Source organism: Carassius carassius, chromosome 50, assembly GCF_963082965.1.
Source record: "Carassius carassius chromosome 50, fCarCar2.1, whole genome shotgun sequence".
Classification (NCBI taxonomy): Eukaryota; Metazoa; Chordata; class Actinopteri; order Cypriniformes; family Cyprinidae; genus Carassius; species Carassius carassius.
Genome location: NC_081804.1, coordinates 2371369 through 2395698, shown reverse-complemented (window position 1 = coordinate 2395698; position 24330 = coordinate 2371369). Strand labels below are relative to the sequence as shown.

Here is a 24330-nt window from a genome sequence, read left to right as displayed (position 1 = left end):
AAACATGAATGAGCATTAGGACTGTCAACGAATATTCTAAATTTGAATATATATTCGAATAGTTTTAAAAAACTGAATTTCAAAGGTGAAAATTAATATTTGAATGTGGAAAAACACGCCCGCGGTAGCAGAGGCGCAGCTGTGAGTGGGCGTGCTGCATGAAGCCTTGTTTATATTTTCGCCTGGCACCGCAGCCCGAGCCTCCGCTGACTGCGCGTGCATTTCCCCAAACGGACAAGGCATTGACACGCTCGCCATTGTACTATTCTTTGAAACGACAGGGGGCAACTCAAGTAATTGTCCTCTAAACCACCAGGAATCAGCGGTGCGGTGAGAAGTAAGAACACGCGTGACAATGTTTATTTTAGTACATCCACAAATATCACACTAGAAAAGAATCGTGCAAAAGTAAAACCCAGTAAACCTTGAGATTATTAGTAGAACAAAATATATGGATATGAGAACATGTACAGCTAATAACAATCTGTTAAATGTTTTCTTATTTCACTAAACATTTCGTTAAGTTTCGTGAACGTTTTTATTAATATGTTAATTAAAAAGGCTTATAATGCTATTGTAGGCTCATTTTGTAAATATAAGCAACTGATTTAGATGTGCAAACTGGGTGCCGGTGTGATGAGATTTACTAATATCCGTCTGCTCGGGCAGATTCGGCTCAAAGTTGTGCATCTTCGGATGCGGAGGCGCGCGCGCTGTTACACACACACAAAAACAAACGGCCACACTGCAATGACGTCATTTTCGCGCTCATGCGGACGCGTCGAGTAGGTTATAAACAAGGCTTGAGGGACATCGCATGAGTAAGGTAGGTTAGATACAGCAGGTTCATGCACTGCAGGCTTCCACTGGTTTGATTATTTATGTCAAGGAAAAGTTCCATGTTTACCACAGCACAGCTCGCTCGTAGCGTTCAATGTCGGTTCTATATAGGCTACTCTAAAACTTAAATTAATGCATAACAAAAAATCCCCCCGGGGCCAGTAGATCAGAGTTTAGCCGGTCCCTTCTATATTTTTACTGGCCCTGAAAGAAATATACATACACATAAACATATACATGTTATACATAGCTAGCTAATGTGGCTTGGTTGCTAGCTGTGACATGACACTAGGGATGGGTATCGTTAAGGTTTTAACAGTATTACTACTCTTACCGATATTGCTTATTGATCCGGTACTTTAACAGTATTCTTATCGGTTCTTATATATATATATATATATATATATATATATATATATATATATATAAAGATAAACAATTAACAAAATATACACGTTATATAGGCCTACACAATGCTAACATTACTTGGTCAGGTATGGTCTAAAAATAATTCTAGTTAAGTAATCAAATGTAAAATAACGCTGCATAGTTTATCAAAGATAGATTAATGCTTATTAAAGTGACTATATAGAGTGATTTTCTCTTTGCCTTTTGTAGTTTGATTCACAGTAATGGCGCATTCGACAGCATGTTTATTTAGACTGCCTCCACTTTAAGGCCGAGTGCAGATCTAATAGGCGACCGATGCTGCTGCACAATATTTTCTCCCAACTATTTCCATAACTACGTCCATTTTAGAAATAAATTGTTTTAAAGTGAATCTCCAAGCTGGTCATTTTGACATATTTTTGTGTACATTTGCTCGTCTCGTTGTGGTCTTAACAAGGTTTCAGAGCGCGCACCGCTTCAGGAAAAGAATATCTTGCGCACATTTTTAGCTCTTTTTATTATTAAACGCATCCCGCAATTTGGAGCAATAGCTAGACCGCATTTTACAACAATCACCGATCGTGCCGATTCCGACGTTACGTTTGAGTTTTAGGGAGAAATGACAGCGTACTGCTGTGAAGGGAAGGAATTGCTCTAGACAGAATGTGGCTATAGTTATTAATGGTTTTACCTCAAGTATATTCTTTTTATAATGTTTGGAAGCCGAAATCTAAAATAAAATCAGACTAATATCACAGATCTAAAGTGTAACAGGTTACGTTTGAATGTTTAGTCCTCCGTCGTCACTTATTAGGGCTGTCGTGTTGTGCGCGCTGTGGAGATCTCTCACTCTCTCTCTCTCTGACTGCGAATAGCAAAAATACAGTACATGGCCGTATCAGCCTCGTAGTTCTTTGACATTTTAACACATTATAAATAATCATCGACACTCTTCGCACCACTGTGTATGACGTTTGCTGTTTGTTTTGCTGATGGCCAGTCACTGGCCAATCAACTAGCCCGACATACTCTTTTACTGGCCCCGGGCATTGCTTATGTCGAGCCCTGATTAATGTTAATAATATTTGTTTCAATCACTAAATGAAGCCTGCTATATTTGGGACAAGAGTCGCAACCTTAAATTGATTGCACAAAACTCTTGATCAGCACTCAACATTTGTTTATTGTTGTTGTTCATTTAAACCGTTATGCGCAGAGAGGTTGAGGGCGAGAGAGAGAAAGAGCCTGCGAGTGAGCGAGAGTGAGGTCTGCGGTCTTGGTCATTAGTTGATTTAATTGTTTTTGTGTAGGTAATACGTTGTCAAATATGTTTAAACTTAAATAAACTACCTATGCAAGTAGTTATGTCTCTTTGTATTAATTTGTCTTGTTATTGACGTAATGCGCATCATTGACAAAATGCGCAACCAGATGTTCAAATAGTTCGAATATATGTGGGGGTTTTTTTTAGAGGGAATATTTGAACGTCATTTTTGAGCAATTTTGACAGCCCTAATGAGCATCTGAAAAGTGTGTTAAAAGAGAGAGTACAACTTATCGAAATCCGTATCACGTCACATGGAATCGCTCAATCAGTGTTTCAACCGTGGAAAGACGTCAGTAAATTAGCTTGTAAACAATTTCATGAAACGTCACATTTACCTCAGAAAAACAATATCCAGTGATAAAATTTACTTGGAGTATTTTGCTAAATATATGCACCATATTAAATATTCATTATAATTATTTATGTTCTTCAATATTTAATGCATGTTTGAATAAATGGCAAGTTTTTATGACAGCCACCAATGCAGAAAAGTTGCCATGTATTGTACCTGATGTCCAAAATAATCGATATTGAATCGAATCGAATTGAAAGCTTGTGAATCGAATTTTGAAATTTGTGTCAATACCCAGCCCTACTCTCTATGCAAATGTTGAAATTGATTATTATTATTTTTTGTCTCTCTCTCTCTCCAGTGAATGTGGCAGTGTAAAAGGTGCTCAGTAGCAGTTCCAAGTAGATTGGCATTACTAAACCATTATAAACTCAAACATCCACACTTTGGACGTACAAGCCATTATCCATGTACGTATTCAGAATGACCATGCACATTTAAGACATGGAATGCTTTAATTGTACATCAAAGTAGAGTGCATTCTACACAAGAAAGTCAGACACTAAAAGATTTGTCTATATTCAGCTGCCACTTATGTTCATGCAATAACCTAGCAAATGAAAGGGAGTACTTTGTCCATATCAACTCGCATCTGAAGAAAAATGTAAATGTTAGTTGTATGTTTTCTGGTTGTAGTTTTCAGACCTGTATTTATGGAACTTTTAAAGCTCACAAGAGTCGCAGACATACACCTCACACCCTAGCTGATTTTAAACCAGGTATAGTGAAAACAACTACAGTAGCATCTCTGTCAGTAGATCATTCCCTTCCTGATGGTCTAGATGAGGACTGTATTGAGGAGGACTCATCTGGTACATCCGTTAACTGGAATGAGGACAAGGCATTCTCAGGTGCAATTGAGCAGCAGTTTGCAGCAGCCTTACTGAAGTTGGAATATTTGGTTCATGTGCCAGGCACAGCTATTGATGAATTCTTACAGGAAGTTTACCACTTAATAAGCTCTGCATCAGTCCCAGTATCTAGAAGTTTTGTAACTGATATCTTAAAGCGCAACAACATCCAAGTTGCAGATTCTGTAGTTGAAGAAATTACTACTGCAATTTGTGCATCTAACCCTGTTCCAAAAGCAATTGAAAAAGGAGGCCCTCTTGCTACTTCATATCAACGCAAACAATATTACAAAGAAAAATTTAGTGTTGTGGAACCAATTACCTACATACTTGATCATAAAAAGAAACGATCCTTTCAGTATGTCCCAGTGTTAAAATCATTACAGCAAATTTTAAATAGAAAAATCATTCTTGACAAGGTAATTGAAAATCATAGAGGGAAGGAAGACATTAATTTTGATCCATCTTTTGAATACTCGTCCCCTAAAGATGGTTGGCATTTTAAAAATAACTGCTTCTTGAATGCTGATGAGTTACGAATATCACTTTGTCTGTATGTGGATGATTTCGAGACTTGCAATCCGCTAGGCACCTCTAGGAAAAAACACAAACTTTGTGGTGTATATTGGATATTAGCAAACCTTCCACCAGGATCTCACTCATCTTTATCATCTATTTATCTAGCTGTGCTTTGCAAAAGTGATGATGTAAAAACATTTGGTTATGACAAAGTTTTCGAACCTCTTCGAAAACTTTCACGGTGTGTATGTCCCTTTATTAGGTGCATCTCTTAAAGGTACAGTGCATAGTGTTGTGGCTGATAACTTAGGAGCGCACAGTATTGCTGGCTTTACTGAGAGTTTTTCTGGTGATTACGTATGTCGGTTTTGCACAGCAAAAAGTTGTGATATTAGGTTTCACTGTGTTGCATCTGGGTTTTTTAGCCCGAGAACTCAAGAGGTCCACTCAGACCATGTTAAATTGCTTATGAGAACAGCAAACAGTGTTTTGGAGTTAAACGAGAGTGTGTTTTTACCAAAAATCTGACTCATTTTCATGTTGTCTCTGGTTTTCCCCCTGACATTGCTCACGACATATTTGAGGGTGTTGTGCCGGTTGAACTTGCTTACTGCTTGGCGTTACTGATATCAAAGAATTTTTTTACACTTGATGACCTAAATAAAGCTATATTGTCATTCCCCTATAAATGGTCAGACAAAACAAATAAGCCACATGTTGTACCAAAGAGTTTCTCAGGTCGGAAGACTATTGGAGGCAATGCCCATGAAAATTGGAGCTTGCTGAGGTTGCTCCCATTTCTGATTGGACATTGTGTGCCAGAAAATGAACCAGCATGGCTTGTATTGATGGATTTAAAAGATATTGTTGAGCTAGTAGTTGCTCCTGTGCATAACGATGAATCCATCTCATACCTTGAAAGTAAAATAGTGGAACACCGACAGAGGTACTTAGAGCTGTTCCCTGATGTGAGACTTCTACCAAAACACCACTATCTTGAACACTACCCTCAGATGTTAAGGTATTTTGGCCCTCTAACGGCTGTCTGGACAATGCGATTCGAAGCCAAGCATGGTTTCTTTAAGAAGATTGTGAAACACACCAGTTGCTTCAAGAATATACCTTTGACTTTGGCTTCAAAACATCAGCTGATGATCGCTTTCCACATCAACTCACCATCCTATGGTAAATCTAGCCTAGATGTACCTAATGTGTCCACAGTCCCAGTTGATGTGCTGAAAGATGAAGTGGCTTTGGCTATTAAGTCTAAATGCCCTAATACATGTGAAGTGCATCTTGCAAAGAATGCAAAAATTTGTGGCATAACCTACAGCAAAGGTATGATAGTTGCTCATGGATCAGCAAGTGGCTTAGCGGAATTTGCTGAAATTATTCAGATGTGTATCATCAATGAGAACTTGTTCTTCATCGTGAAAGTGCTGTTGGGGTGGTACAATGAACACTATAGAGCCTTTGAACTGAACCTGTCGCCTTCAAGAGAAGTCAAGCTTTTGGCACTCAGTGAACTCACTGACACCTATCCATTGGCCGATTACATGGTGGGATCAGACCGTATGGTGACCTTGAAAAGGCATATCCTCTTAAAAGGTTGGTTAATTAACCTAGTGGCAATTAATTTGTTTTCATGTATTTTTGGTATATGCATGCAATATGTTGGTTAAGTTTGGCCTTGAAGAGATACAAAGTCATAGTGTGCATGCTGACAACTAATTTCAAGGGCTCTGTCTTAGTCTGTCATTGACTTGCTAGACTTGTATGAGCATGCCACTTTATATTCTCAGTATATTTGTTGTTGCATATTGAATTTAGGAGTTATTGTGTAACAAATCAATTTAACTTTAATTTACTAACTTCCATGTGGGCCATGTTTTTTGTCTTTTTCAGGCACCAATGTAAATTTTCAGGTTGAATTTGAAATGATGTAGAGCTACAACTAGTCATCTGTTTGGATGTAAATGGTATTGTTTTAATGGTTTTAAGAAAGAAAAAAAAAGATATAGGGGTTTTCCCCCACAATATTTGACCTCTTTGGTAGTAAACAACAAATTGGTAAAATAATAATCAGTTTAATTGATAATGAAAATAATCATTAGTTGCAGTCCTAAAATTATTACTGTTTGATTTCCCGTTCTATATAGCTTAGTTATTTGAATTGACAAACCTGCTATCTCTACATACATGTTAACATTAGAAGAAAAAATGAAGATCAACAAATTAATAGGCCTTTATCACAGTGTGCGTCGTCACTTCCAACGGCGAATAGTAGCGTAAACCGATTTACGGTCTAGTCGCAATTTAGCAATGGCAGCGAGTACAGTGAGGAATTGTTGTTGCATTCCTAAATGTTGTAATAGTTTGTTTTCGGTTGCGGGCAACACTTCACAGAATCCGACTTACGATTGGCTGTTGACGAGTAGTCAGATTTTGTGAAGTGTTGCCCGCATACGTACTCCCTTTTAAAACTGCAAAACGTTTGCCTTCATCCCGCCGAATAGCATGAATCCACATTTTCTTCGCTTTTTCATCAGTCGGAAAAGAATGCAAACTGAGATATGGCTGTTTTGTAGAACTATTACAACATTTAGGAACACAACAATTCCTCGCTGTGCTCGCCACCATTGCTACAGACTAGACCAGAAGTCCGTTTACCCTACTATTCGCCATTGGAAGTGACGACACATGCACTGTGATAAATATATATATATATGCAAAAAAAAAAAATTTAAAACCTAAATCTTTTTCCATCTTCACAGATTGAGACAGACAATGACGGCCCCAGCCATTCTTAAAGTGATCCTTGGAGACAACAGCAGTCAAAGAATGAACTTTCAAAATGGACTTCCAGGTTCTCTCAGTGAACTTGTTACCGAGGTACAAAGACAATGTGGCGTTAAAACTAACTTTAGGCTTCAGTTTATGGATGCACTATTTGGAAACGAGTTCATGAACCTCATTTCAATTGATGAAGTTCAGGACAGAGGAACAATCAGAATTATTCCCATGACAGAGGCCTCAGCTCCACAGTGTGCTGATATCCCTTCAACTTCAGAGACTGCTTTCTGCCATCCCTCTTTGGATGAATCCTTATCCATGTCTAGTATGTGCCTTGAAACTGACACACTCTCCACAACAGAGTTAGAGACATCCAGTTCTAGACAATTTTGGCCCACTGTCTTCCGTGTCCCTCAGTTGTCCTTTGATGCAGAGCTGAAACTTGAGCGAGGCAATGCAGCATACAAAGAGAAGGGTACATTTCTTATTCCCGATCCTAAACTGAAGTCGAACATTCTTGAAGGCCTGGTTCAAGAAATTGTGAAATATAAAGTTTATGTCACTGATAAAGAGTTTAACGCCGTTGGGGAGGCCCTCACCTCGAAACATCCTTGTTTAACCGAAAAAGGCTCCCTGACAGGATATGCTGGTTGGAAAGCTAGCTTAAAGAATAAACTTGCAATTTACCGCACTCACTTGAGGAAACTGGGATGCCCTGAGGTAGTTGTAAACTCTGTTAAGCATAAGCCAGAGGGCAAAACAAGTGCTGCTTCTGCCATCAAAAGACCACGGCGATCGGAAGTTAACTACTGCCCCCCTCATCCCACCGGAGAATCTGATGAGAGCCTTGAGAATCTGAGAGTGGCGCTTCTTTCAGATGTGAAGAAAACCAACAACAGGAAGGTGATTGGGATAAAAATGGACAAGACATTTTCATGTAGAAGATTTGAGGTGGTTCGTGACACACCCATGATCCAAGACTTCAGGGCAAGATGGCCAGCTCTTTTTGATGTAAGCGAGGTATGTCTTTAATGAAAACTGTTAATGCTAATAGTTTTTAACCCTTTTTCAGTGTATAGCTTTACAAATTGCGTTTCAACTGTATTTTGAAATGCATTTATTTATTTATTCTCTTTTCAGATAAATGCTGAATTTAAGCGTATTACCACCATATCCCTACAGTCCAGATTTTTGTCACAAATCGATTTGCTGTCTGACAAACTTCTAAAAGTCTTTCAAAAGCGACGAGGGCAGATGGGAAGAAGATTGCAGACCATCATGGAACCCATGGCTCAAGTATGTCAGGATTTGGTTTGTGTATACACATTTTATTGGGGAAAACACTGATATATAATAGAGAACTGGGGCTGGTTGCACCATCTGGATGCACACCCAGTTGTAAGACTAGGTTGTACGTAAAAGCATATTAAGTCAGTTGGGAATAGCAATATGGCCACTCGAACACTTCGGGTGGCTTAACCTCGTGCTTTTTTTGAGTTTAGGATTCCATGAGCAATCCAGTCATTTATATAGATCAGTGGGGGTAAAAATGTATTAAAAAAACCTCTGCTCTGCTTGTCACCCATGGCCAGGATGATGATGTCGATATAGGCCGAGAGTGTATTATCAAGGGGCTCTGCGTATACCTCAACGAGGACCCAGACAATTTAGTGAAAGAGTATGTGGTAAGTTCAATTTATCTTAAAAAAAAAAAAAAGCTCATTAATCAACCTGCTAGTTAGATAATTGATCAGTCCCTTTCACAGGATTTTTTTTTCACGGTTTAAAATGACTGAATTTGCTGTGAAAATATACCACAGATAACACGTTATTACTTTTATTAACCATTGCAAGTAGGGATGTTCCGATCAGGATTAATAAGTTATACTTAAGTGCTCTGTTGAATGTCAATGCTCTGTTTTTTTTTTTCCTCAAACAAGTAATACTACATTTTATTTACAGTAATGCTATAGATTGTGGTTTTAATTGAGAATCAAATAAAAAAGCACTACAAATATTTTTACAATTTAATAGGCCTTTAAAAACAGGCCTTATGGAGAACACTATCCATATTATGATTAAGGCTTTGACTTTTGCCCAAAAATCATATTCGAAGTTCGTTTGTATATTAAAACGAATATCCGAATATATTTGAATATTTATTAATAATATTTTGACCATTAAAATGCCTTCTAACACAGTCACGACTGTTTTTTTTATTTATTTTGATAAAAAATCAGACCCTGGATTAAACACAAACAGTATGCTTTCGACAGGTTTTATCCACTATTCTTATCAAAAATAAATAAAATAAGCCAGTCAGGCTAAGTAGGCTACTGAAAAGACAAAATAAATAAAGTTATGTCCTATTCGGTAGACCTCAAAACAAGCACATCCCACCAGCCATTATGGCCCATTAACAGATTGTTTCCCTCACATATTCTACCAGCCAGCCATTACCATAGAGGCCATTACTGACACATTGTTCAGCGATCTGACAGCAATTACCAAGAGTAGATTTCGAACTCCTCGTCAGACGCGATTGTCGTAGGCGCTGGTGCGCGACCATTGTTTGTTTATATATATATATATATATATATATATATATATATATACAAAATAGGCGCTAATGTCTCGTCTGTTTGTGGAGGTGCGCGCCGCAGTCTGCAGATCTAGGCGAAAGTATAAACAAGGCTTCACGTCACCTACTGGAGCCCAGATGGCCAATAATAGCCTTGCTAATGAGCTCGCGATTCACAACTTCACCATGCGTGAAAAAGCCTCGCAATCTGAATCGAAAACAACGTTTACAAGCAAACACATTTACATAAAATAATGCCCATAAAAGGTTTGAATATTAAAGGCTGCCTAATATTCGTTCAAATATCATAATTTTTTTAAATATTCGAATTATATTCGAATAACGAAGTTCGAAGTCTAAGCCCCAATTAGGATACTCTGGCTTATTAAAGAGCCTACAAGATTTAATGTCAAGCTGAACTAGGGGTGTGCAATATGACAATTTTTGATCGTGGATGATTAAAATGTCTCCACAATCTGCTTCTGAAGAAATATCGTAGTGTCGTGCATGCTGGCGCCTCTGTCCCAACATACTGAACAACACAACGTATATTCACATTAAATGTTAACGCAGAGGAACGGGACACTGCAGTTCACAAAAGTTCATAATTTGCATGTGCTTTAATGCCTTGTCAGTTAAACATTTAATTTGCGCACTGATGCACTGTTCTAACGTGTGAAGCTCACGCACTAAAAGCCTGTCTAATAGCGCCTGGATACTTGACTAAGTTATCTTTCGAGTCTTTATTGTGCTAATACGGTCAAATACACACAAGGTTAGTTCAATTGCATCCTCAATTTTCAATTTTACTTCACAAAGTGATTTGTGTGTGTTCACCTGTTCAGGAAGTTGCAGTGACATAGACAGGTACATTGCAGTTTAAGTTTCAAGGGTGTAAAGCCTGTTTATGCCATTAGGAAATTAAATTTGGTCAAATAAATGTTGTTTTAAAATAAATTTTCGTTTAAAAACAGTGCTCATTCATCAGTGTATTACGTTACCATTAGAGATGCACACAAAGGTTGAATTTCGAGGTATGTCCCTCTTTGGCCATTCGAACGATTCACTCGTATGTATTTTAAATGGCAACTTATACGTTTACGAGAATACTTAATTAGTTGTTTGAAGTGATTACACATTAATGAGAACAATTTTGGAAGAACAAAGTTTTTTTGGCAAAAAAAAATCAACTTAAACTATTACACATTGTTGCTTTAATTACTCGCGTCTCAACTCCCTCTGCTATTGTATGCTACCGCGACAAAGCACGTCGGTACATTATTATTGGTTATGGTCTGTTACTGAACTGATACCAAATCGTCCTTGTCTGCATCGCGATGCATCGCGATGCATCGTAGAAACAATTAATTTCGACACCCCTATTGCATATGGACGTATATTTTGAGAATTATTCCACATCGTCAAATAGCATGTTTTATTAAGTTAGGTGCAAAAGATACTAATAAAGTTTCAGAAAGGACAGATCCAACAAACCATTCTGTGATTATCCATCTGCCTGCGGTAAGGTTGCTGACCACTGCACAATTGGATATCTTGGATCTAAACTTGTAGGACTACCATCCACAATCCTAGAACTGAGGTCTATCAGTAATCTGTAATCAGTCATCTGTCTTTCTTGGTCTTGTATGGTTATGTACAAGTTCAAATTTTTCATGATATCTACATTATTAAATTATTGAAATTGCATTTGTTTGAATGTTACTAGAGCAGTGCCCGGTGTTCTGTCGAATCTTATTTTGTCTGTGCATTCTGCAGGATGGTGACGAAGACTTCCAAAAATCAACAGAGGAGACCACAGTGGGAATATACATTCTCAAATTGCGTGACAGATCAGACGACATCGGGATTGTCCTGGAAGGCCAGAACATCTTACAAGGCTTAGACAACTTTGCATTAGCTACAGCAATGCTTTTTGGCCTTATGTATGCCTTGAATCTGAACTACCCACCTGAAATGAAAAGTACATTTGAGGTACTGCAGAAGATAGTCATGGAGCTGGATGGCTCCACTCTATCTAAGAAAGCACAAGTTCTCAGAAACAGACTCTATGAGTGAGCTGTTTCCATGGTCTATTGGTTAAAAGGACACTCTGATAGGAGTCAAGGTATGCTTTTGACTACTTGATACTGTTCACTTCTGTAGGACATACATAAAAATGAGTTGTACTGTTCAAAGAAATGCATCAATTTGACATCTCATATGATTTTAAAATTGAAAACAAAAATGTTATGTTTTAGACTACTTGATACTGTTCACTTCTGTAGGACATACATAAAAATGAGTTGTACTGTTCAAAGAAATGCATCAATTTGACTTATGATTTTAAAATTGAAAACAAAAATGTCAAGGTATGTTTTTGACTACTTGATACTGATACTTTTCCTCTACACCTGTTTGACGGTGTATTTGTCTTTATGTTTGTTTTGTTGCAGTTTACTGTAGGAATGGTCATTACTGTTAAACTTTTACACAACGTGTTTGACAGTGCCTTGTCTTTGACTTAAAGTTATGAGTAAATTAAATGAGTACTGATGTGCTGTCATTGTTCATTGACATTTGTTCATGGAATCTAAGCTATTTTTAACTTCAAAAATGTTCTAATAGCACTTAGTGTAAAAAAATTTAACTTTAAAAAAGAATACAGCGATTTGATTTAAGAAACGTGTTTGCTTGTCTTACTGCTTTTAAGCTGTACAGTAATGTTGTTAATGTACTTAAAACTAGTGGATGTAAAAAATACATTTATAGATTAAAGTCAGCTTATAGTATTCTAAAACCTAATCAGGTTAGTTTTATTTATATATGAATGGAAAAATATGAAAATCATGTTTATTTAACATGCCCAAATTATGTATCTTGAACATATATAAATCATGTTTATTTAACATGCCCAAATTATGTATCTTGAACATATATAAATCATGTTTATTTAACAAGCCCAAATTATGTATCTTGAACATATATAAATCATGTTTATTTAACAAGCACAAATTATGTATCTTGAACATATATAAATCATGTTTATTTAACAAGCACAAATTATGTATCTTGAACATATAAAAATCATGTTCGTTTAACAAGCACAAATTATATAGCTTTAACATGTATAAATCATGTTGCGTAAACCTAACTTTATTATGTGCAACCGATGTACATATTTTTTTTATGTTAATCCAACAGGTTTTTTTTTTCAGTGTATATGCTCATATAAATGCAAAAGGATCATGGGGAACTAACATTGTTTTGATGTAAATGCCTTTTATTCGCGATGTCTTGGCTAAGTACTTCATTACCCACAATCCTGAACAATCCCACAGTGATGCATCTGATTGGTGGAGCTTAACCGTCTGGTTAAACCCCGCGAAGGTCCGTGAAGACTGAAGATCATTAATAAAAAAAATAAAATAAAAACCAGTGTTGCGTTTTTGCACGGTAGACTTATCAGTGCAATCATGATCTCCTTGGCTGCCATGAGAGTTTTGCAGGGAGGTTGGTAACTTAGCTAGGCTACTGTAGCCTTCATATGGTATGAGTCATACCAAGCATTTTATAATGCCACTGTCAAAACAATATTTAGCCTAGGCATACCTTTTTGTGCATTTACTGAACATTTGTGTAATGGCAGCGACATGTGTTGACGACTGAGCGGTGATTGCAGTCAGGTACAAAGCACAGCACTGCACCATGTTGCTGACGTTATTGTTAACAACTTCCACACACGCACACAATATATAAAATACACGATGATAAATATAAAAATCAATACCTATATAAAACACTATTTATTTACACGATTGTAAATTCACTACATTCACTATATAAAATAAAATTCACTGGAGGAAAAAGTTCGCGCAAGCGGCCATCATCAGATTTGGAAGTCGCTCAAAAGGCTCGTTCGCGGTTGTGGCTTCAGTCGAATTCAATGAGGCGCGGTGGTTTATGGGATGAGTAGTTCCTGCGCTCAAAATGAAAATATGTACACAGTCTTGTACCTTTGACTTTTTTGGATTTTCTCTTAATTTTTTAATTGACTCAATTTTTTTGTATTTTCAATGTTTTTGACTTTGATAGCAACAATATTAAAATCAAGGGACAAGCAATTGTATAAAATTATTTTATTATTGATTTTATTCATGTATTTTTTATTATTTGGATCAATTTATGTGTTGGTTTGCATAAGCCCCAGAAAAATAAATAAATAAACAAATACAATAACTGTAAATGTCATATACGTGGTGTACCAGATATAAGGGGACATAGGGCTTTTTGGGGCACTCAGTCAGACTACTTTATTAATTTATTACATAATATATGTAACATTTGTAACGTTTTTAAGTAAAAAGAGAAAGTGACATGACACACAGCCAAGTATGGTGTATCCATTCTCAGAATTTGTGCTTTGCATATAAAAGTGCACAAACACAGCAGTGAACGAACACACACACGCACACGCACACACACACACACACACACACACACACACATCCAGGCCAATCTTGTCGTCGAGGCCTGCACGTCACGTCAAGGTTCGGAGATGTCGGATTCTTACCATCTAATTAAAATGAAGAGACATCAGTGAAAGACGTGTGTACCTTCAAATGTAGTTCCTGTTAATATAATGACTGTTCCTAAACATTACATAGCAACAGGGTTGGGAGCCATAAAGATTCAAGATATGATATATTAAAGTGACCTACTTTTGATTTTATGATATACTTCTAAGTGAAAGATTGTGTGTCATAAACATCAAGTGAAATTGACCATTAAGTGACCAAGTAACAAAATAAACACATTTTGAGATGTTTTCGTGGTACCTTTCTTATCCACCTCCTCCCAGCGAAACTGGTGTCTACGAACCACCGAAAACACATAGTCACAGCCCTGTTCAGTGATCATCTGCAGGGCTTCTCTGATGTGATGAGGGTGGAGGCATGGAGACGTGGCCTGAATATGACAGACGATGTCCACCTCTAAAACACCACCAGATCATAAAGAGCCAAGACATTAAAAATGTAGACCTTTCTGAGCCCTTACTGTAATTGACTCACATGTTACTATTTTAAAATGATGAAGAGAATTAAAAAAAAGATACATTTGTAATTGCTTTATATTCTTGTTCTTTCTCTTTAAGTTACACATATTTATACTATTTACTTACAAAAACATCTCAACATACGCTGTAATAACTTTTGTGAATATATATATACTAGTGCTGGGCAACGATTACTTTTTGTAATTGTGGTTAATCGAATTTTTGTCTGCGATTAACCACAATTAATCGCTTTGTTATGTACAAAACATAATAATGCATTCAGAAGTAGTGTATTGTGCACTTTTTTCCATTTAAAAGTGGGCCTACTGCTATATGAACAAAAGTGCAATAACATTTGGATTGCAAACACATCCAGCAGTGTTCTTTTTACATAGCAGCAGTTGTATCTCATAACATTAATGTAATGAAAAAAAAAAAAATATATATATATATATATATATATATATATATATATATACAGGTCCTTCTCAAAAAATTAGCATATTGTGATAAAGTTCATCATTTTCCATAATGTTATGATAAAAATTTTACTTTCATATATTTTAGATTCATTGCACACCAACTGAAATATTTCAGGTCTTTTATTGTTTTAATACTGATGATTTTGGCATACAGCTCATGAAACCCAAAATGCCTGTCTCTAAAAATTAGCATATCATGAAAAGGTTCTCTAAACAAGCTATTAACCTAATCATCTGAATCAACTAATTAACTCTAAACACCTGCAAAAGATTCCTGAGGCTTTTAAAAACTCCCAGCCTGGTTCATTACTCAAAACCGCAATCATGGGTAAGACTGCCGACCTGACTGCTGTCCAGAAGGCCATCATTGACACCCTCAAGCGAGAGGGTAAGACACAGAAAGAAATTTCTGAATGAACAGGCTGTTCCCAGAGTGCTGTATCAAGGCACCTCAGTGGGAAGTCTGTGGGAAGGAAAAGTGTGGCAAAAAACGCTGCACAACGAGAAGAAGTGACCGGACCCTGAGGAAGATTGTGGAGAAGGACCGATTCCAGACCTTGGGGGACCTGGGGAAGCAGTGGACTGAGTCTGGAGTAGAAACATCCAGAGCCACCGTGCACAGGCGCGTGCAGGAAATGGGCTACAGAGAAGCAGCACTGGACTGTTGCTCAGTGGTCCAAAGTACTTTTTTCGGATGAAAGCAAATTTTGCATGTCATTCAGAAATCAAGGTGCCAGAGTCTGGAGGAAGACTGGGGAGAAGGAAATGCCAAAATGCCTGAAGTCCAGTGTCAAGTACCCACAGTCAGTGATGGTCTGGGGTGCCATGTCAGCTGCTGGTGTTGGTCCACTGTGTTTTATCAAGGGCAGGGTCCATGCAGCTAGCTATCAGGAGATTTTGGAGCACTTCATGCTTCCATCTGCTGAAAAGCTTTATGGAGATGAAGATTTCATTTTTCAGCACGACCTGGCATCTGCTCACAGTGCCAAAACCACTGGTAAATGGTTTACTGACCATAGTATTAATGTGCTCAATTGGCCTGCCAACTCTCCTGACCTGAACCCCATAGAGAATCTGTGGGATATTGTGAAGAGAAAGTTGAGAGACGCAAGACCCAACACTCTGGATGAGCTTAAGGCCCCTATCGAAGCATCCTGGGCCTCCATAACACCTCAGCAGTGCCACAGGCTGATTGCCTCCATGCCACGCCGCATTGAAGCAGTCATTTCTGCAAAAGGATTCCCGACCAAGTATTGAGTGCATAACTGAACATAACTATTTGAAGGTTGACTTTTTTGTATTAAAAACACTTTTCTTTTATTGGTTGGATGAAATATGCTAATTTTTTGAGATAGGAATTTTGGGTTTTCATGAGCTGTATGCCAAAATCATCAGTATTAAAACAAAAAAAAGACCTGAAATATTTCAGTTGGTGTGCAATGAATCTAAAATATATGAAAGTTTAATTTTTATGATTACATTATGGAAAATAATTAACTTTATCACAATATGCAAATTTTTTTAGAAGGACCTGTATATATAGCTATTTGTCACTACCAGGACATTTATAACGTTTTTATAAAAAATACATTTTATATTTCGTTATAGAAAAACAAGTTATGCTCAGAGTCCCCGATCATAACATTATAACAGACACCTTCCTATCAGAGACTTGCACGATCGCGAGACATATCGCAGCAGAGTGCGGCGCGGGACAACATTTGATGGGCGTGTAGAGACTCGAGTGTGTCCGGGATGCGGGAGAATAATTAGGGCGTGCTCACACTATAGGCAATTTTAACCGTGCCGGAGCGCGTTTGATGCCCAAAGCCTGGTTTGTTTGACTAGTGTGAGGCTTGCGTTTAGCAGTGCCTGCATGTCTCGGTTGGAAGAGATATAGATCAGTGAGTGTGAGCGCTTACCGCGCCGGAGCGCAGATTTTCTGATACGTGCTGCATGATTGTGTGAATATTTCTGAGTGGAATAAGCAATAGATCTTTAAAGCAAATATATAAAGCATATATTGTGAGCATGGGCGTAGGTTTGGTTTCAGATTTGGTGGGGACACCCCCATACCCCCCAGGATATCACAAAACAGAAGTGAATACTTCATCTCATTATATTGTATCCTGACCCCGATATACCATCCTGTATACTGTCCCTAAAGAGCTAGTATAACTGTATAATCTCAAAAATGCACTCTCAAAAAATATAAATAAAAACCTGAGACTATGTAATGCTGAACAGTCAAACGTTTTATTCACATAAATTATTATGTACATTAGTATTTACACTAACAAAAAATACTCTGCCACAAGGAAACAAATCTAAATAAAAAAAAATAAAAATAATAACCTTTTTCTATTATACACAAAACACAATTTACCCTCCAGTACACTCGCTACTAATATGTATGGAATGATATTGCGGACTTTATTCAAAAGGAATTGCAAATTGTATTTGCAATTGCGTTTTCAATTTGTGGACGCATAAAATGTGACATAATCCAAACGCAAATGCAAATCGCGCATTACCGTTTTCATTTTCGTTTAAGCAAACGCATAATGTCTGCCAAATTTAAAATGGAAATGCAAAGTCCGTTTGCAATGCGTTTCCCATATCTTACGAGCTATGAGGCTGTCATATTTAAATAGCAATATTAATTACGACATTTGCCTTTTCACTCTCTCTGCACTGTGCATGTAAACTGCCAAAACTCAAATGGAATCGCAATACCTTTTGCATTTGAATTTCCAACGTCTACACGGAAAACCAGTACTATTTTCCACTGTAAAATCTGCATTTGAAAGCCTGGTCAGTCACTACTGCTAGTTTATTTGTGTGGCTAGCTAGTTATTTTGCCTACTTACACTCTGACTCTGCTTTATGAAAAAGCTTCTTATGCCCCCTTTCTTCTTCTTGGGTGGCATCTACAAAGTACAAAAAGGGTCAACAAAAATATCAAAATGTTTTTACTCTGGCCTTTGTATGTGGCAGAGAGACAGCCCTGGTAACTTACCGTCGGCGTCGTAAACATGCGCGTACAAACACATACACACACACACACAGGGACGTGCGGTCAGGGTAGGCAGGGTAGGCAGTGCCTCACCAAAGGAAATGTTGACATTACATTTATTAATTCCAAGAGCTTTATTAATTCACCACATTATTAATTGCATTAATTTTATTCCAAATATTATTTTTTGTAACAAAAAATTTCAGGAATACACATAATATACTCATTTTGCCATTGTTTGCTCCTAAAAACCGTTGTTTCATGCAGGAAATTCAAAAGCCATGGCCATTGAGGCAGAGGTGAGCGGTGCCTCTTTGGTCCATAGAACGTAGTTTATGTAGATTTGCGCATGCGCAGTCAGTTCTCATGCTGTCTTGAATTATCAACATTGAGGCAGAGACCGAGCTTGCTTCATGTCACGTGATCTACTCGCTCTGACTCAATCCGCGCGCTTCCCGTATACTAGCATCTGCGTGTCGGTATGTGCGCCTAGCAGTTTGTAGGAGCGAATAAGCTGTTTTTGTACTTTAAAGCTGTACTGCTGACGCAATGTTTTCTGATTGTAGCCTGGTGCGCCGTCACCAGATCAAAAGTGTGTGTGTGTGTGCAGGGGCGTCGGACTGGGGGGGTAAAGGGTACCGAGTACCCAGGGCCCGAGGCAGGGGGGGGGCCCTTAGAAGTCAGTTTTCTATACATACATATACATGCACTAACATTTGTATAGCATTTATGTACAACTAAAAAAGTTCCTGTGCAAAACTAAACTTGTAGTTAGGCGCTGGTTTGGTATAAAAAAGTCATTTTCATGCTGTGCAGGGCCCCACACCCCTCTCGAATCAATGCAAATGGTACGACCCGCAGGTCAGGTGCTTCTGCTGCGGACCCGCGGTGATTGAATTTGAATCAGTTGATGAGACAGGAGCTGGAGTGAGCCGTGAAGAGTCATGTCTCTCCTTAAGAAAGGAAAATCAGGGGCTCAAAAACGAAAAGAGAAGCAGAATAAAGAGAGAAGGGCAAATGAGGGCAATCAGTTGCTCACAATTTTTTTTGAAAAGAGAGGTGAGCTCCAAATGCATCATCAAGCATTGACATTGTTTTAACATAAATATCTACTCCCGGTAGAATAGCATACATTTATGTTTGCATTTATGAATAATATACCAATACTTTATAGTATCACACCCTTCATAGCGAGCAAACAATGTTTCTGATTATTACATGGCTTGGCTGAATTCCAATGTAGAATGCGGTCTGTTATTTCTTGATAACAGACCGCTGCGAAGTATAACAGACCGTTGCCATGAAAAACAGCGCGTTGCTATGGACGCGGAACGGACTATTTTCTTTGGCGGAAGCAATACAATCGTTTTTAAATCAATAAACTCCTTTTTAAATCAATAATTCGTGGCAAATTATTTATTTATTTTGTGGGTAGCCATGTAATAAGCGGGATAATGTATAGAGAGGCGGTCGTTATAGCGAATAACAACCCCGACAGGCTGAACAGGACCCCGACACGAAGCGGAGGATAATGTAATCTAACGTTATACATTATCCCTTACGTAAATAACAGGGAGTGAGAAGCAGACGGAGCTCAACACACTGCCACTCCAGGCAGCTGCCTAAACGCTTGTCTCCTCTTCTGCTGCAGTTCTCCCCACTCAGCTTTTTAACACTTAGTAATTAGTAATTAAGTGTTAAGAGGAAATAAGCAAAATTAGTACATTGTTATTGTACACATTTAAACTTTAAAGTGTAATTACTAATTACAGTTTAAAGTTTACAGTTTAAAGTTTAAATGTGTACAATAACAATGTACCCATTTTGCTTATTTCCTCTTGTAGCAGAGGCAGAAATAGAAGATGAGGTTGATATTCATATAAGTGATCAGAGGGAAAGTGAAGAATGTGATGAAGGTAGTCAGGAGCAGGAGGACAGAGCTGAAGAGGAAAGAGAAGAGAATGAGAGACTTAGGGATACTGGAGAGGGATTGTCAGAGGACCCAGGATTATGGCCAACAACTCTTACTGATAAGCACAGGAAAACTATTGTTCAAATGCTAGCAAAAAACTGGACTTTAAAGACCTGATCAGCAAATTTGCGCATGCAAAGACCCGTCAATGGGCATTTAGTAAAAACTGACATTATTTAGTTTGTGTTTCAGACCAAAGTTTTTCTCATTTGGTATGGTCATTTTCAGAACTGCTTTACAGTATATTTGATTTAGTCCAGGTTTGGACCTGCTAGACCTTTTGTCATCTCAGTAAGTAGTACTTTCGACAATAAAACAAAAATATATTAATCAGAGTGTGGCCTATTTTGTTTACATTTTAAGTGTTTTTATGATAAAAATGCAATACCTTACCCATTGGTATCACTATGGTATTGGGGGCCTAGCAAGATGGTTTGTACCCAGGGCCCAAAATTTGGTGCTACGCCCCTGTGTGTGTGTGTGTGTGTGCGCCGTGGCTGTCTGTGCGCGTTTGCGCATTTTGATGGAGTGACTAGGCTGCAGCGCCGCCTCCTTCTCTGTGTCCCGTACAAAACATTTGTTTGTTGTATAAGTCATGAGATAGATGTGTCCATTAATTTGATTATTATATTTGATTGTGCATTAGCCTCACATGACTGACTTTGCTGAATGCAGGCAGCGATCTGATGATGCCTAAAATGAACTTGGGTTGCTAAATTAACTGAATGAATATATGAACATATATTCCACACATTGATAGGTCACAGCCTACCCATGACAAGATTTCACCGCACGTTACTGCACACACACACACACACACACCACCCGCCCGCCTGTAGCCTGTCAGATACCCCGCCGCCAATCAAATTATGGCGTTTCTTGTACTGTCGTCGTCCTGGCCGTTAAAATCGATCCAAATAGCTGTTCAAAGATCCAAATAGCTGTTCAAAGGGGAAAAAAAAGCTTGCTAGATATTGGTGGGAACAAATTTGTCATCTTACTACGGATAGGGACTACCTAGCGTCCCCCCCCCCAAACCTACGCCCATGATTGTGAGAGTGACGTGTGTTACCGGGGGTACCGACTATGCTGACCGAGAGAGCTTCTCTGTTATCTTCATGTACTATCGGAAACCTTCTGTTTCCAACTTATATAGTCATGAATATGAGCTCGCTGCATTCTTTTCTGTTAAAAATAACAGCGGACAGCGTTTTGTGAATGTTGATGCCTAGCTTAAATAATTTGATATATATATATATATATATGTATATATATATATATATATATATATATATATATATATATATATATATATATATATATATATATATATATATATATATTTTATTTTTTATTTTTTTTTTTTTTTTTTTAGTAAAACTCCATAAATTCATACACACTTCCGCTGGAAAATTATAGCAGAACAAAGAAAAAAAAAATCTTCATGGTTTGTAATGTGAATCAAATTTTTAGGTTTGAGAGGCATAAAAACGACTCGAGGTGTGTCTCACCGGGTCTCAGTCGGATGAACTCCTTGATGGTCTCCAGTGAGCTGGACGAATCTTTGGAAACTTCAGGACTGCGCCGATGAACTTTTGCGCCCCAGACTCTTGCGACGCGCTCGATCTCATCATGATCCGTGGAAACCCACACGCTGCCAGACATAACATCACTGATTTGACTTTCTTTTTCTTTCTTTTTCTTTCTTTTTCTTTCTTTCTTTCTTTCGTTCTTTCTTTCTTTCTTTCTTTCTTTCTTCTTAACCACCTTTTGTTCTATGTATTTTACGTACACAACGACAAAATAAGAGTAAAGGTCTTTTAAAATCTTATTTTAAAATAGCCTACTACATCAGATTTTTTTTAGAATAAGTAAGTTCTTGTCCTTTCATTAACATTTCACTTTAGTCTTCTCATACACAAAAGTCAAACAAACTCATATTATAGCCATTATAATAAAACAAAAAGTTGCCTGTCAACGACTTCTGAATCCAAGGCAGCTCTCAGAACCCACGCGATGAGAGGAACACCGGCCAGATTCTTGATGTTCTTCAGGGGGATTCCTTTACTGCCACCGCGGGCCAGAATCAGAGCCGCCCGGTGAGGCTGTCGGGAGGACGGGTCACAGATCATGTTGCTCTCCATCGCCGCGGAAATAATACAAACACTGCTCTTTATACGGACTGGACACTCCTCTATGAGAATAATTTACTTAATTGATTCGATTATTAATTTGACAAACATTTAAATCCGAGAAACGCAATGACAACGTGTGCTGAATGACAACAGTCACTGAGAGTGAACATGCAGCTCTTGATAGATGTCCAGAAGCTAAATACTATCCAGATAACGCGAGAGAAAAAAAAACTCTGAATAGGAGGAGGAAGAACAAACCTGTAGCTAAGTGTTTTCTGTTTTCTTAGCGAAAACTTTACGATAATTAAATAATTCTGGCGTATAATAGAAATGGAAATTCTTGAACTCTGATAAGAAATGTAAAAATATTTTAAAAAGCTTGAATATGTGTTTTATATTTTGTGTCGAATTTGACGCGTCAGGCTTTTATGGCTCATTATACTTCTCCCTAATCGCGTGGCGTCTAAGGGTTGTGTAACGTATGAAACATTTAATAAATAAAGTATTATTTAAGATGCTTTACTCTGTTAAGGAAATATGATGCGTGAGATTAAGAAGCAGACAGAAGCAACAACTGAATTTAACTTGCTTTGAGGAGGAAAAAAAAAATATTAAATATAACAAAACACCCAATAATGCAATAACAGTGAATCAAATACAGTAATATAAAAATACTATTGTAAACGAAGTTGCTTCAGTCCAGTAAGTGTTCATCTTGAAATATTACTGATGTTATCCTTACATTTTCTTTACAAGAATACTTCTGGAATTACAATAAATGGGTATAAACTCGTAGGCCTATAAAAAAGTATAAACTATCAATCAGATGAAATAAATTTTGATAATTTAGAGGGCTTAGAAATTAATTGTACCTTGTATATGTATATGTATAAATATCAACACCTTTAGTACAAATACCACCAAAAAAGCTACTAAGATGCATCCATTAGGGGCAAATAAGGTATAACTTTTGAAAGGACATTGTCCCAGCGACTGTATCTGTCTATTAAACAAAAGAAGGAAAGAGTGTTTGATATTAGATATTATGATTTACAGTATATTACACTCACCACAAGAGAGCAGCAATGTAACATGATTATTTAATTTTACATGAAATAGAATTTTTGGCTGGCATGTTTAAAACATCAACAAATTCCCCTAACAGATGCATGCACAGATATTAATAGAAATGTTCAATGATTCATCTCATCATAGATTTTTGCTAAATTTTTGTCCATTGTATAATAACAGGTTTTAGGAAAAATATTATTTTCCCCTTCAAATCATAATCTCAAAACCCAGAGAGTTTTAATTTACAAGTTTAGGCTGTTCATTAAATAAAAGAGGCGGTTCAAAGACAGACCAGAGCTGATGTGTTTGATCTCTTCAATTAAAGGAAGGGTTTGAGATCTGTGCTGTTGCAGATGGAAAAGACAATCTTTTGGATTGGTCAGAGGCCATCTTCAGATAACTTCAGGAATTATCCGTTTTTTTGTTATCCTTCGGACTCTATTAACACAAGTGTTTGCTGTCCATTCCCTCTCCCTCTCCAAAACCTTCTGTTGAGAAGCCAATCAGCTCTTTAGATAGCAGCGAGCAATTTATTTAGAGAAAACTTATTTAGAGCAGTCTGTCCACCGAACATTTAATTTCTGTGCCCCCAGACCTATGAAAGCAATGTATCAGCTGCCAAAACAAGAGAATCAGGGGCTTTTAAGAAGTATGTGAATTTCCTTAGGGCTACAGATTTAGGCCCATTGCCAATTCCCCTTCACATGAAAGGATAGGGGTGTCTCGATTCTCTTTTGATTGGAGGGGTAGGGGTAGAGCAAGGGCCAGACAGTCCTTCAAACAAAGATTTTTTGGGACCACACTTCAAACAAAAGGTTATGAATGATTTCGGCAAAAAGACACATTAATATAAGCTTTTTTGGCATTAATAAAGATTTTAACAAAAAGTAATCATTTGTTTTATGCTACACTCAATCGTGAGTTCATATTAACGGTCATGTTACTCAT

General features: G+C 37.6%; 1 protein-coding gene across 1 annotated transcript; it reads right to left on the bottom strand.

Annotated features, from left to right (window-relative positions):
- Window positions 1-10111: 10111 nt before the first annotated feature.
- LOC132133303 (N-acylneuraminate cytidylyltransferase B-like) lies at window positions 10112-22320 on the bottom strand. Its single transcript, XM_059546104.1, has 5 exons — window positions 22148-22320; window positions 21688-21830; window positions 14489-14644; window positions 14158-14226; window positions 10112-10185 (listed from the first exon to the last, which is right to left on the bottom strand). The coding sequence occupies exons 1-5, from the start codon at window positions 22318-22320 to the stop codon at window positions 10112-10114; spliced, it is 615 nt and encodes a 204-aa protein (XP_059402087.1).
- Between the last annotated feature and the right edge of the window lie 2010 nt (window positions 22321-24330).